Source organism: Emydura macquarii, unplaced genomic scaffold (assembly GCF_026122565.2).
Source record: "Emydura macquarii macquarii isolate MOO-44397 ecotype Brisbane River unplaced genomic scaffold, CSIRO-AGI_Emac_v2 contig_2979, whole genome shotgun sequence".
Taxonomy (NCBI): domain Eukaryota; kingdom Metazoa; phylum Chordata; order Testudines; family Chelidae; genus Emydura; species Emydura macquarii.
Genome location: NW_027133116.1, coordinates 548,177 through 560,304, shown reverse-complemented (window position 1 = coordinate 560,304; position 12,128 = coordinate 548,177). Strand labels below are relative to the sequence as shown.

The 12,128-nt window shown below is 47.4% G+C and overlaps 1 protein-coding gene across 1 annotated transcript; it reads right to left on the bottom strand.

The window, feature by feature from the left end:
• Positions 1–1,499: 1,499 nt before the first annotated feature.
• On the bottom strand, positions 1,500–8,891 carry LOC137167740 (epidermal differentiation-specific protein-like). Its single transcript, XM_067570023.1, has 2 exons — positions 8,764–8,891; positions 1,500–3,753 (listed from the first exon to the last, which is right to left on the bottom strand). Exon 2 carries the CDS (start codon positions 3,628–3,630, stop codon positions 2,611–2,613), a length of 1,020 nt encoding a protein of 339 aa, XP_067426124.1. The 5' UTR covers positions 3,631–3,753; positions 8,764–8,891; the 3' UTR covers positions 1,500–2,610.
• Positions 8,892–12,128: the final 3,237 nt, after the last annotated feature.

Sequence of the window (12,128 nt, the reverse complement as noted above, 5' to 3'; positions counted from 1 at the left end):
AATTCTCATGGGAGAATTTGAACAAACTCTGTACATGTGTTGGAATCTATAAAGAATATATCTATTCATATTCAGAGTATATACAGTCAATGTAATCTGTTACAGTAAGTCAAATGCAATGTGTACGAGTCAGTGAAGCCCAGTATGCATGAGGTGAGCTTGACAGGAGCATGTGGAGTTAAGGCCTGGAATTAAGGGCCTGCCTACGACATTCTACTGCACGAAAACAACAGTTGGTGAAAGGTAAGGGCAGCCTGCCCGTGACTTTTCATTGGAAATTGAGTGAAAGACCAAGGCCTTGAAAGGTGACATGGCAATAAGATAACAGCAAGATGGGGAAAATGAAGAAGAGAAACCTTATATGGTGAATGCAACAGCAGGGTGAATGATGCGACGGAACCAGAACATCGAACCAGAGCCCCAACTTTGAAAAGGGCATGTAGTGCCAGCTCCCCGTACCTTAAGACTGGATTGGAGCCCGACTGGCCATTGGGAATTCATCCTAGCTTTGGACTCTGGTGCAGTATATTTGTGGTGTGAATGTGGAATGAGTGAGTTTACACTGTAATCAATAAAGTTAAGCAAAGTATTAGTCACCAACACTGGGTCCAATATTCGGTCTTTTTAGCTGTCTCCCCCATCCCGTAGGAGGGCTCTCTATCTGGAGCCTTACACATGGACTATTTAGTCTTCTTTTCTCTGGACTGGATTTCTAATAAAGAAGCTCTAAACAAGGACTGATGACCCCAAAACTGTTTGGGTAATTTCAGACACTTTGCAATGTAAGAACTTTGCAATTCAGTGATCGTCTCTACTTTGAAATTGACCTAAGAGCTTTATTTTCATCTGTGTATGAGATTTTCAGGAATCCCCATCATATTGGACCGGCTGTCTGGGTGTGAAGGGCAGGGATTGGAAGAGGGAGGACCAGCCACTTCTCACGCCAGCAGCTCTGGGTCGCTGCTCTGTGCAGCATGGTGGCAGCCTGCAAGAGCCCAGCTGAGGAGGTGGCGGCAGCGGGCTGCCTCCTTCCCGGGCCTAGCTGCCAGGGCCTGGGGCTGAGCGAGCCAGAGACCCCTCTCTCCCGCGGCACATTTCTGGCTTGCTCAGCCCCTGTTCCCCAGCTTCCTTCAGGAAGGGAAGGAGAGCAGATTCTGCAGATGCCTCAAGTGAAATAATTGAAGGTCAACTTGTGTACTGAACTCCTGTGGAAGGGACGCATGGGGGCATGTCCTGGATTCAGTTCACCTTGGATAAATGCCCATCGTACTCGGACATGTGAAACCTGCCCTCCCAATCTAAGAGATGCAGACAGAGCTGTGGTGGATAGAAACCTTCAGTTCTGTGCCAGCTCCAGACGTTTCACTCAGCAGAGAAAAGAAACATCAGAAGAACAAACTGAAGTAAAATTTCAGCATGTGACATCAGGATTTCAGAAAAATTCACATTTCAGCATCAGGAAACTACATAACAGCATCTCCCAGGGAGACTGAGCAGGAACAAAGCCACTGTGAGCATCAGTGTAAATACAACTCCCCAGGGACATAGGTTTGGAGATACAGAGATACTGGGCTAGGCAGTCCTGCAATTAAGGTGCTAAGCTGACTCTTTGAGTCAATTCCCTGCTCTGCCACTGTCAACCTTGGGCAAGTCTCTTAGCCCCTCTGTGCCTCAGTTCCCCATATATGGATCTGGGCTGATAGCACTGCCCTAGCTCACAAGGGTGTTGTGAGGATAAATGCATTCATGGGTGGGAGATGCTCAAATCCTATTGTCATGGGGGCCAGATAAGGACCTGAGACAGATAAAAGTGAAGTCCCAGATTGCCTATGGAGGGTATGGAGAAGCTGGTGCTGCAGCTCTCTGGAGGGGGGCATGGAGCCAGGTAGCAGCTCATGTTCCACAATGCCAAGAAAATATCTAATAAAAGCTCTTTGAAAGGAATGGGGTCTATAGAAATGAGCACAGGGCTGGGCGTCCGGAGAGCCTGAATTCTAACCTCAGCTCCACCAGCGACTCACTGGGGAGCCCATGGCCAGTCGCATCACTTCCTGGAAGCGGGGTTGAAACGTGCTACCTCTCTGAAAGGGGAACGGTGAGAATGAATTAGCTAATATCTGCAGAGGGCTTTGGACGTATAAAGCATTCTATATCAAATACAAAACTGCTGTTAAAAATTGCAGTGTCCCAATATTGGGCCCAACCCGGAGATCCTTACACAGAAATCTCGTTGGAGTCACGGGGAGAGTAAAACCTGCGTAAGCAGCTCATGTTTTCACCTACGGAGGAAAAGCAGGTAATTCAGTGACATTCTAGTTACACCTTGGACTCTGAAACGCCCTCCAGAGGGATCCCAGCCGACCCCATTGGACAATGCAGTGGGGGTGGATGTAAGTCTCCTTTGCTAACGCACCCTGTGTTGCAGGGTAGGGTGGAGACAGCAATCAATTGAGGAGGCCTGTGTCAGAACCAGTTCATGCATGGCTGAGAGAGGACAGGACAGACTAAACCCCCTTGGCCCTCTCTTGGAAGCAGACATGAAGGGGGTGTGTGAAAGGAGCAGGAAACACAAGGGGCTCAGCAGGGGGAAGGATGCTTTCCTGCTGGAACCTAGATCTTCTTCGCAGTGTACTCGGTGCGGATGCTGCGCCCTGATGTGCTCCGGTATTCCCCATCCTCAGTCTTCACCTTCCCACCCTGCATAATGGTCAGCTCCACTGGCACTGAAATGGTGACCTCCTTCTTCACGACGTTGATGGTCAGCTCCGTGTGGGGAGGGGTCTTGGCTGGCAGAGACACCTCAACCTTTTCCCTAGTGGTGGTTGACTCACTCTTCCCTTTCTCAAAGGTGAGGGTGGTGGATATTTCTGTCTCCACAGAGATGGCGTTGCCTGGGATCCCCACTTCTACCTTGGTTCCCATTTTGAGAGTGGAGGAGCTACTGAATTTGAAGCTGTGGGTGGTGGAGGTCTCGTACTCCTTGCTGGTGGTGGTGGTGAAGGTTTGCTCATGATCTGTTCTGTTGGTTCCCACAATCTCATCAATCACAATTTCCTTCTCCTTCTCCACCTTCTTCTGCTCCCATAAGACCTTGGCAGTGACAGTGGGGCGGCCAGATCGCAATGGACGCACATGGGAACACTGGTCGTGGAATCCAATTATCCCATAGTCGGGAAGCCTCTCTCCTGACCGGGCCACATAATACCAGCCACCTCGATTGGGGTGATCGTAGAGGACCCAAGCACCTCTCTGGACAATGTGAGAAGATGCCTTGTCATTAAAATATCCTGTGGTCAAGTCGGTCTCATTTGTTAACACCTTACTTTGCCCTCCATAGTTTGGGTGCTCATAGAGGGTGATCTGAGGATCCTCCAGGTCTTCATTAACCAGCTGTAGAGAGGAGATGTGGTCATTCAGATATATACTAAGAGAACCATATTCACCTTCCTCATAAGCACTGATTTGTCCTCGATAATCAGGATCTTTGAAGGCCAGCCACGGCTGCCCAATGACCTTCAGTGAGGAAATGGTGTCATCAAAATCCACCTGTCGCAGGTCACGTATGTCAGAGGTGAACTCTTTGGACAGTCCCCCGAAGTTCGCATCCTGGTAGACGATGATCTTATTCATTCTGCACTTCGCTGGGAATGTCCCTCTGATTCGTGGCAAGGAGCAACGTGGACAGCAACGTGACAGCAAGGAGTGTGTCCTGAAGAGCAGAGTCAGATGCAGCTCTTGCCCTGACAACGTGCGCTGTGATGGGAGAAAAGTTACCGAGTATGAGTTGCAGCAGTAGTGGATCGAAGAGAAAGCAGTGTGCCTGGATGGTGATGGCAGAGAATTTTATCAGGAGCCGTGTGGAGAATGCATCGTACAGACAGTTACACAAACACAGGATAGCTATGACGAGGGATTGGCCCTTTGAAAAGTGGCAGGAATGGCCAGCCAGGAGGTGGCAGGGAGGGGAACCCCTGCATAGTTATATGTGTGCTTGGAGGTGACTGTTAGGGAATTTGCATCCCTCCCCCCTGGCGTCCTCAGGGAACCCACCCAGCCGGCGAGGACCCAAAAACATATTTAACACTTCTTGTCACAGAAGTCTGGGACTGTCTGGCACATTTCAATATTTCAGGTCCTTGTGCTACAATTACTATAAGATGGGAGCACAACTGATTGAAAGGCCGTTCTGAAAGAGTAGTTATCAGTACTGTACAAAGTATGGCATGTAAGGTATCAAAGGAAAAGTTACAATGAGTTAAGTATGATTATGCGGTTTAAATCCATGTGTCATCGCTGTATCTGAAGTTATGAATATTGGCTATGTGTTTGCATCTCAAATATGTTTTGCTCTTGGGTGCACCCCCCAGACAGATTTATCTCAGGACTAGCCAGCCATGTGTTGATGGACCATTAAGGAAAATCACCTCTCACAAGGAGACGTTGAAGACACTCAATTCACTGAGCGAGCCCCACTTGGAGATGCCTCAAAAAGAATATTGACAGTGGCGTAACCAGTCACCCAACAAGGCATGTAGGGAGATGTAATATGGACTGCATCCTTTGCCAGTAATTTTCCATGCCTCATGGGCTGAAAGCACAAAAGAGGAGATTGTGACTTCACTGCTTTGTCCTCATTCCTGCTTCTCTTCTCTGGACTGAGAGTCTTAACAAGGAATCTCTGAACAAAGGGCTGAATGACCCCCCCTTTGTTTGGGTGATCCAGAGAAACCATCTGAAGCCTACCTCCCAAGGAAGAGGAAAAAATCATAGGCAAGGATTGTAAACCAATATGGATGAGCAAATATGTCAGAACAGTGACTAAGAGAAAGCAGAAAGGCTACAAGGAGTGGAAGATGGGAGGGATCAGGTGAGAAAGCTACGTCTTGGAGGTCAGAACATGCGGTGACAAAATGAGAAATGACAAAATGCAAGTAGAGTTGGACCATGCAAAGGGAATTAAAGCTACTAAACAAAGGTTGTATCGCCGTATAATTAAGAAGAAAACAAAGAAAGAAAAAACCAGACCGCTAAGCACTAAAGATGGGGAGGAGATTAAAGATAATCTAGGAATGGCCCAATATCTAAACAAATACTTTGCCTCAGTTTTCAATGAGGCTACCGAAGAAGTTAGTGATAATGGCAGGGTGGCTAATGGGAATGTGGATATAGAAGTAAAAATTACCACATTCAAGATAGAAGCCAAACTCAAACTGCTTAATGGGACTAAATTGGGGGCAGGAGGGCGGATAATCTCCATCCAAGAATATCAAAGGAACTGGCACATGAAATTGCAAGCCCATCAGCAAGGATTTTTAATGAATCTATGAACTCAGGCTGTACCGTATGACTGCAGAATTGCTAATATAGTTCCAATTTTTAAAAAAGGGAAAAAAGTGACCCAGGGAACCACAGGATTGTTAGTTTGACCTCAGCTGTATGCAAGGTTTTGGAAAAAATTTTGAAAGAGAAAGTAGTTAAGGAGATTGAGGTTACTGGTAATTAGGACAAAATACAACATGGTTTTACAAATGATAGATCGTGACAGACCAACCGGATCTCCTTCTTTGAGAAGATAACTGACTATAAAGATGACTATGAGCTGCCAATGTGATGTGGCCGTGAGAAAAGCTAATGCTGTCCAAGGATGCATCAGGTGAGGCATTTCCAGTAGAAGAGACCTCATCTGGAATACTGTGTGCTGTTCTGGTCTACCATGTTTAAGAAAGAATGGAACGGGTGCAGAGAAGGGCTACTAGGATGATCCGAATAATGGAAAACCTGCCTTATGAGAGGAGACTGAAAGAGCTTGGCTTGTTTAGCCTAACCAAAAGAAGGCTGTGGGGAGATATGATTACTCTCCATAAATACATCAGAGGGATAAATACCAGGGAGGGAGAGGAATTATTTAAGTTTAGCACCAATGCGGACACAAGAACTAATGGATATAAACTGGCCATCTGGAAGTTTAGACTTGAAATTAGACGCAGGTTTCTAATCATCAGAGGAGTGAAGCTCTAGAAACGCCTTGTAAGGGGAGCAGTGGGGTCAGGCTTATTTGGCAATAAACTGATCTTTGACTACCAGCGGTAAATATGCCCAATGGGATGTTAGATGGGGTGGGCTCTGAGTTACTACAGAGAATTCTTTCCTGGACGTCTAGCTGGTAAGTCTTGTCCACGTGCTCAGGGTTCAGCTGATTACCATATTTAGGGTCGGGAAGGAATTTTCCCCCAGGGCAGATTGGCAGAAGCCCTTGGGGGATTTCGCCTTTCTTTACAGCATGGGGCACAGGTCACTTGCTGGTGGATTCTCTGTATCTTGAAGTCTTTAAACCATGATTTGAGCACTTCACTAACTCAGTCATAGGTTAGGGGTCTCTCACAGCAGTGGGTGGATGAGGTAGTGTAGCCTGCGTTGTGCAGGAGGTCATAGTAGATGATCAAAATAGTCCCTTCTGACCTTAAAGACTATGAGTCTATGAGAGACTTTTTGCAAGCTAGTTTACCATCACTGCTATGAACCTGATCTACAGAATCTGAAATCAAATTGTCATGTGTATGATTCCTTTAACCATGTAATAACCCTGTGTTTTTGCGTGTTAACCAGTGTGGTAACACAGGAGCTCACTTCTGTTACTGGCTTGGTAAAATCTATTTATAGAATAAACCACCAGTTTCGGAGTGGTTTCGGAGTGGTTCGGAGGTTAGATATTCGCAACATTTTTCTAGTTCTATGGATAGTTAAGCTCTGGAATAGGCTTCCAAGGGACGTTGTGGAAGAGCTGCCCAGATTCCTGTGAGTATGTGTCTGCAGACATCGATAGCTGGAAAATTACAATGCTGTTGGATTCAGAATATGAAACAAGTCTGATCTATGGAGAACAGCCACGTTTGAAAGAAAAATCTGTATTGCAGGAATGAAAACGGTGATCAGTAATCATCAGCCACTGCATGTAACAGCATGACCCAGCTCCCCCAGGACCTGGGATTTCTACATCCTAAATGGACTTTTCTAGTAGTGACCAGTATTCCTAGTGCTATGAGTGGATTTCATCCAAGGGTAGCACAAGAACTCTTGGGGTGTTACTAGACCTCACTTGTTCCTGGGCTATATTCAGATACCTCTTTCAAATGTGGGTAGGAGGAAGTGTGGACCTGAGGGGCAACTCCAGGGGCCTCTGGAGTAGCTGGGACTGGCAGCGCGTGTAGACGTAGCTGTGCTAGCTGTGGTCTACCTCACTAACAGCAGCAGTAACGTACAGCAGCAACGCTTGTATGTACCCAGGAGTACCGGCCGGTTTGTGCAGCCCATGGCTCACAGCCCGCACTGCGTCCCCCAGCCAGCTCACTAAAGCAGTGTGTAATACAGCGGGCTCGGGTGCATCTATGTAACCTGCCATTCACACCCCCAGCTGCAGTGTAGACGCAGCCTTAGAGGGGCCGTTACCATGTCTACAGCGTGAAAGGCAGGAACTGCTCCCTGGGGCAGGTGTGGTGAAGTCAGGCCATCGTGCCATAAACCCCTCAGGTGAAAGCACCGGTGCAGTGAGCCTGTCGCTGTGTTTCACGCTACGGATATCCAGTCAGGATTGTTGTCGTACAGAACACCATTTCAAGCTGGGCCAATGGGTAAGTTCTGGGTAAGAGCAGATGATGTGACAGATCCAGAAATTCACTAGTTAGACATTGTTCAGCGTCGCTGGTGTCTCAGGGTCAGAGCCACAGGCCATGTACTGGAGCCAAAGTCAGGAATTGGAGCTGAGGAACAGAGCCAGGTTGCCTGGGATGGGGCAGGTCACCCCTGGGATCTGCCCTGAGAGCAGGGGCAGTGCCAGCCTCTCCTCACTGGGGTGGGGTCTGAGGTGGGCTAGCCAGAAAACTGGGTAAGTGGGGCAGGGTTGCACTATAAATCTTGTGGGCGTACACTGAGTTTTTGAACACTACACACTGACACACGTCTCTGCTGGTGCCGGCACGGCGCTGCCTTCAGAGCTGGCAGCCGGAGAGCGGTGAGGGCTGGCCGGGCACCCGGCTCTGACGGCCGCGCTGCCAGCAGCAGCAGCACAGAACTGCAGGAAAGGGTGGCGCTCATTGGCAATTCCTCACCGTCACAGACACCGCACACACCTCCGCCAGGCACAGCTCCTGAGGTAACTGCACCTCTGCCCCTGTGTCCTGCTAGAGAGCGCCTGCCTGGGTCTGCGGCTCTGCTGTCACCTGCTACTGGTGAACCCAGCTTCCTCTCCCTGCAGATCAGGGACTGAGGCAACTCCTGCTGCCCTTCACTGGGCCTGCCTGAGCAGGTCTGAGGTATGTTTACATTGCGCTACAGCAGCACAACAGTGGCGCTGCGAATACACTGCTGCAGCCACGCCGCTGGAGCGCTGTCCTGTGAGCACAGCCCGCCTTGCTGGAAGGGTTTCCATCCTGCGATGCGATCCACCTCTCCGAGAGGCGGTGGCTGGGTGGATGGAAGAATCCCTCCATTGACCTGGCTGCATCAACGCTGGGGGCTGGCAGCCTAACTCATCACGCAGGGGGCAACTTTCTTCACAGCCCGGAGTGCTGAAGCGAGATTGCCCTAAGTGTTAGGTGAAGACCAGGCCTGAGGTTAGTTCAGCACCTGCCGTCCTGCTCTGTGCAGGCAGTGACAGAGTTACCAGTGACCAGCCTTCACACAGCAGAGTGTGATTTATTGCAGGGAAAGCACTGCAGAGAAAAGGTATCACAAACCAATAAACAGCTCACACGCACACACGCTCACCCTGCAGTGCCCGTCTGCTGCACTGACCCTGGCAGGCTTCCACGTAATTCAGGACCTGGTTCTGTCTGGGTCACAATCTCATGTCAGTTTTTGGATGAGGTGAGAGGAACCCCGATTCCCCCTTCCTTGTTCGGTATCATCATTTGATATAATTTCCAGGTCTTTGTTTGCCAATCTCCTCAGCCGGCTCTGTCACGGGTAGGTCACCAGTCTCAGTCCAGCCAGACTCAGGATCCTCTAATGTGACCTCCTGCACATTGTCTGGAGTAGCGCGGAGCCCTCCCCGCCTAGTGTCCCATCTCTGGCCCTGGGAGAGTTTTGCTAATAGCAGTTGCGGATGGGCCATGTGCTAAAATAGGCAACATCATCCTACCATCCCCCCATGAATTTATCAAGCTCACTTGAGAAACAAGTTAGCTTATTTGTCTAGTATGGGGGGAGAAGTCCCCCTCCTTCATGGCTGCTGCTACCTCTGCAATCTGTCTAGCAACAGCTGTATGCTTTGCTTGAGCTTTTCACTCCCGTGTTACAGTGTCATAGGATTGGCAGAACGCCTTAGCTTATCTCAGATTCCCCACTTGCAGCTGGTATTGCAGCCACCACATTGCTCTCTTCTGCCTCAGTTTCCCTGGTAAGGACAGGCAGAAATCTGTCTAATTATATCATAACCTCACTCAAAGAGCACTTCATCTCGCTTGATCATTGCCCCCTCTCTGTTATTCAAATAACAAATATCACAGGATATTTTTCAGGGGATAAGGCAACAAGCCACATTATTGTGAATACAGAAATTTGCTTCAGGAACAGGGTTACTTTTGCTCCCTGTCAGAAGTGATCAGTTATTTCAGACCAATTTAACCCAAGGCTCACTGAATACTCTGTTAGACTGGCAAGGAGAGTTGTACTGTACCCCCGGATTTTGGGTAGGTAATATGTATGGTTAGTGGTGTACAGAACACTTACATTGCATTTGCATTCATCTACAGGGGGTTTGCTAGCACTCCCATTTTCCCAGAATGCCTCCTCCCACGATGATATACAAACACTTTGTCCATTGTATAGAACTCTGGTGGTATTTCCTAATTTATTCCAAATACATTTTTCCACTGTGGTAGTTCTGCTGCCTGGTTTTACAGAGGAAGGTAAGAATAGGCAGACCCATTGTTGGTGGTTTCATGCACCACACCCCCTTGTATCCAATAGTTTTTCCTCTCTCCTGGCCCACTGACTCATAACCCGGGGTATCCAAAAGGATCCTGTGGCCAATTTTGAAAAGGGGCTCACCTTCCATAATTCTACCTCCATAGATTGCTGGTGGGCAATTTTTGCAAATACCTATTCTGACATTTTGAGGCACAATAACCATGACTCTGCACCCTTCCTGTTTGACAGTGCAGCTGGTTTTACAAATTAGGATGTACGAACACTTTTGTAAAACAGTCAAATTCATTCCAAGTAGTACAGGTTTCACAGCAGAATAAAAAGTATGCATCACTTTTAACTGGTTATATTTCAGTTCAGGCACTTGAAATTCAAAGTTACATCCCCTAATAACTATAATACTACAAAAACATCTGTTTTTAGGACCCCTTTTCCTTTCAAATGTATTGATCTTGATTGCCCTTTATTTTTCCTCTTTGCTACCTGATAGAGGATGTTTTTGTAAATACAGTTAAAGTGCTTCTTGATTCTTTTTTTTTTTTTGCTTTATGCAGTACCTCCAATACCAGACACAACAATGTTAGTAACAAGACAAACAACACAAAACACAAAACAAACACAAAACACAATCTTTGTTGCAACAGTAGATCCATGGTTTTGTTCTTTAGCTGTTTTGCTGATGCCAGCTTTTTCTGCAGTTCTGAAAAATAAAAAGAACATTTTTCTACCCCCTCCGAGGGTGGGGGGGGGGTGGCAGATTATTGCTTAAAATACCCCCCTTTCTTTTACACATTTTCATTCGGATTGCAGGCAAAACAGAGGAATTACCCCCATATTTTTCCCTGTTTTTGTTCTATAGGCAGGCCAGGTTTGTAATGGCTTTTACCTTTTAAGGTTTTAGGGTGAATTTCTTTCTCAAGGTGGTGTACCTCAGTTTTCCTTTTGCTTGGGCTGGACGGGGTATATACCACCAGGTACTGGGCCAATTTGTTGTATAAATCTGAAATGGTACGGACGTCCAAAAGGACCTGTTCCGTCCATGGACTGGGTCCAAATTTTTGCAAAGTGGAGGAGAAGGGAGTCTCCGTTTGTATAAATGGCAGAGAGGTCGGGATTTTAAATTCCTCCCCTGTGGGTGGGCTTTTGGCTTGTTTTTTCTTAAACATATTTTTGGATTTTTGTCAGTCCTCTGGTTGCTGACAATCGGTTTCTTATCCCAGGGGACTGCAAAAATACTTTGTTAATGCCCAGTGGATTTCTAACGTGTTTTGATTTGGGACAGTTACCAAGCCCTGTCCGAGGCTCCTCAACAGGCACGTACACAGGCTCCTGCACTGCTGGAATAGACAGTACCAAGCCCTGTCCGAGGCTCTTCAACAGACACGTACACAGCTCCTGCACTGCTGGAATAGATAGCTAGCAAGCCTTATCTGAGGCTCTTCAACAGACACACACACAGCCTCCTGAACTGCTGGAACAGACAGAGTTTCGTTGGGTCTGCACCCCCAATATTCACAATAACAATGGTATACTTACCGTTTCCCCCTTTGCATTCTCCACCAATTAATGTTATTTAAATAACAAATATCACAGGATCGTTTTCAGGGATAAGGCAACAGGCCACGTTTATGTGAATACAGAAATTTGTTAAATAGTATCAATAATGCAAATACCAAGAAAATAGTATCAACACTGTAGCAATATCAATAGTGTGCTTTACTTAGGGCAAGAGGATCAATAATGTAAACACTAAGAACACAGTATCAACAGGGGTCAATAAACTACAATGACAGAGACTCTTGTTAATAAAACAGACTTCGCTGATACATGTTTCAATTGGTACTTTTATTCACACTCACACACACTGACAGGCACACACAGACAGGCAGACAGACAAACATACAGAGGGGGTCTCCCAGATGTTGCAGTTACCAGCCTCTTGGTGCTGGTGGTAGTCACTGGCCAGGTGACTGTAGCAGGAGGGTGAGGAGCAAGGTTCTGCCGATGGCACCGGTACTCCTGGCTGGTTGGTGATGTAGACCCGAACCTCCAGCCTTCATCTTTCTGTCCCATTTTATAGGGAAAAGACCCCACGTCAGTCTGTGGGATTTTGCTCTGTCGTGCTGCATCTGCATTTGGTGTGATCCTTAATCACCCACATTGCTGCAAGCCTGATCAGATTTTGTTCTTTGAAGTGGGCTGAC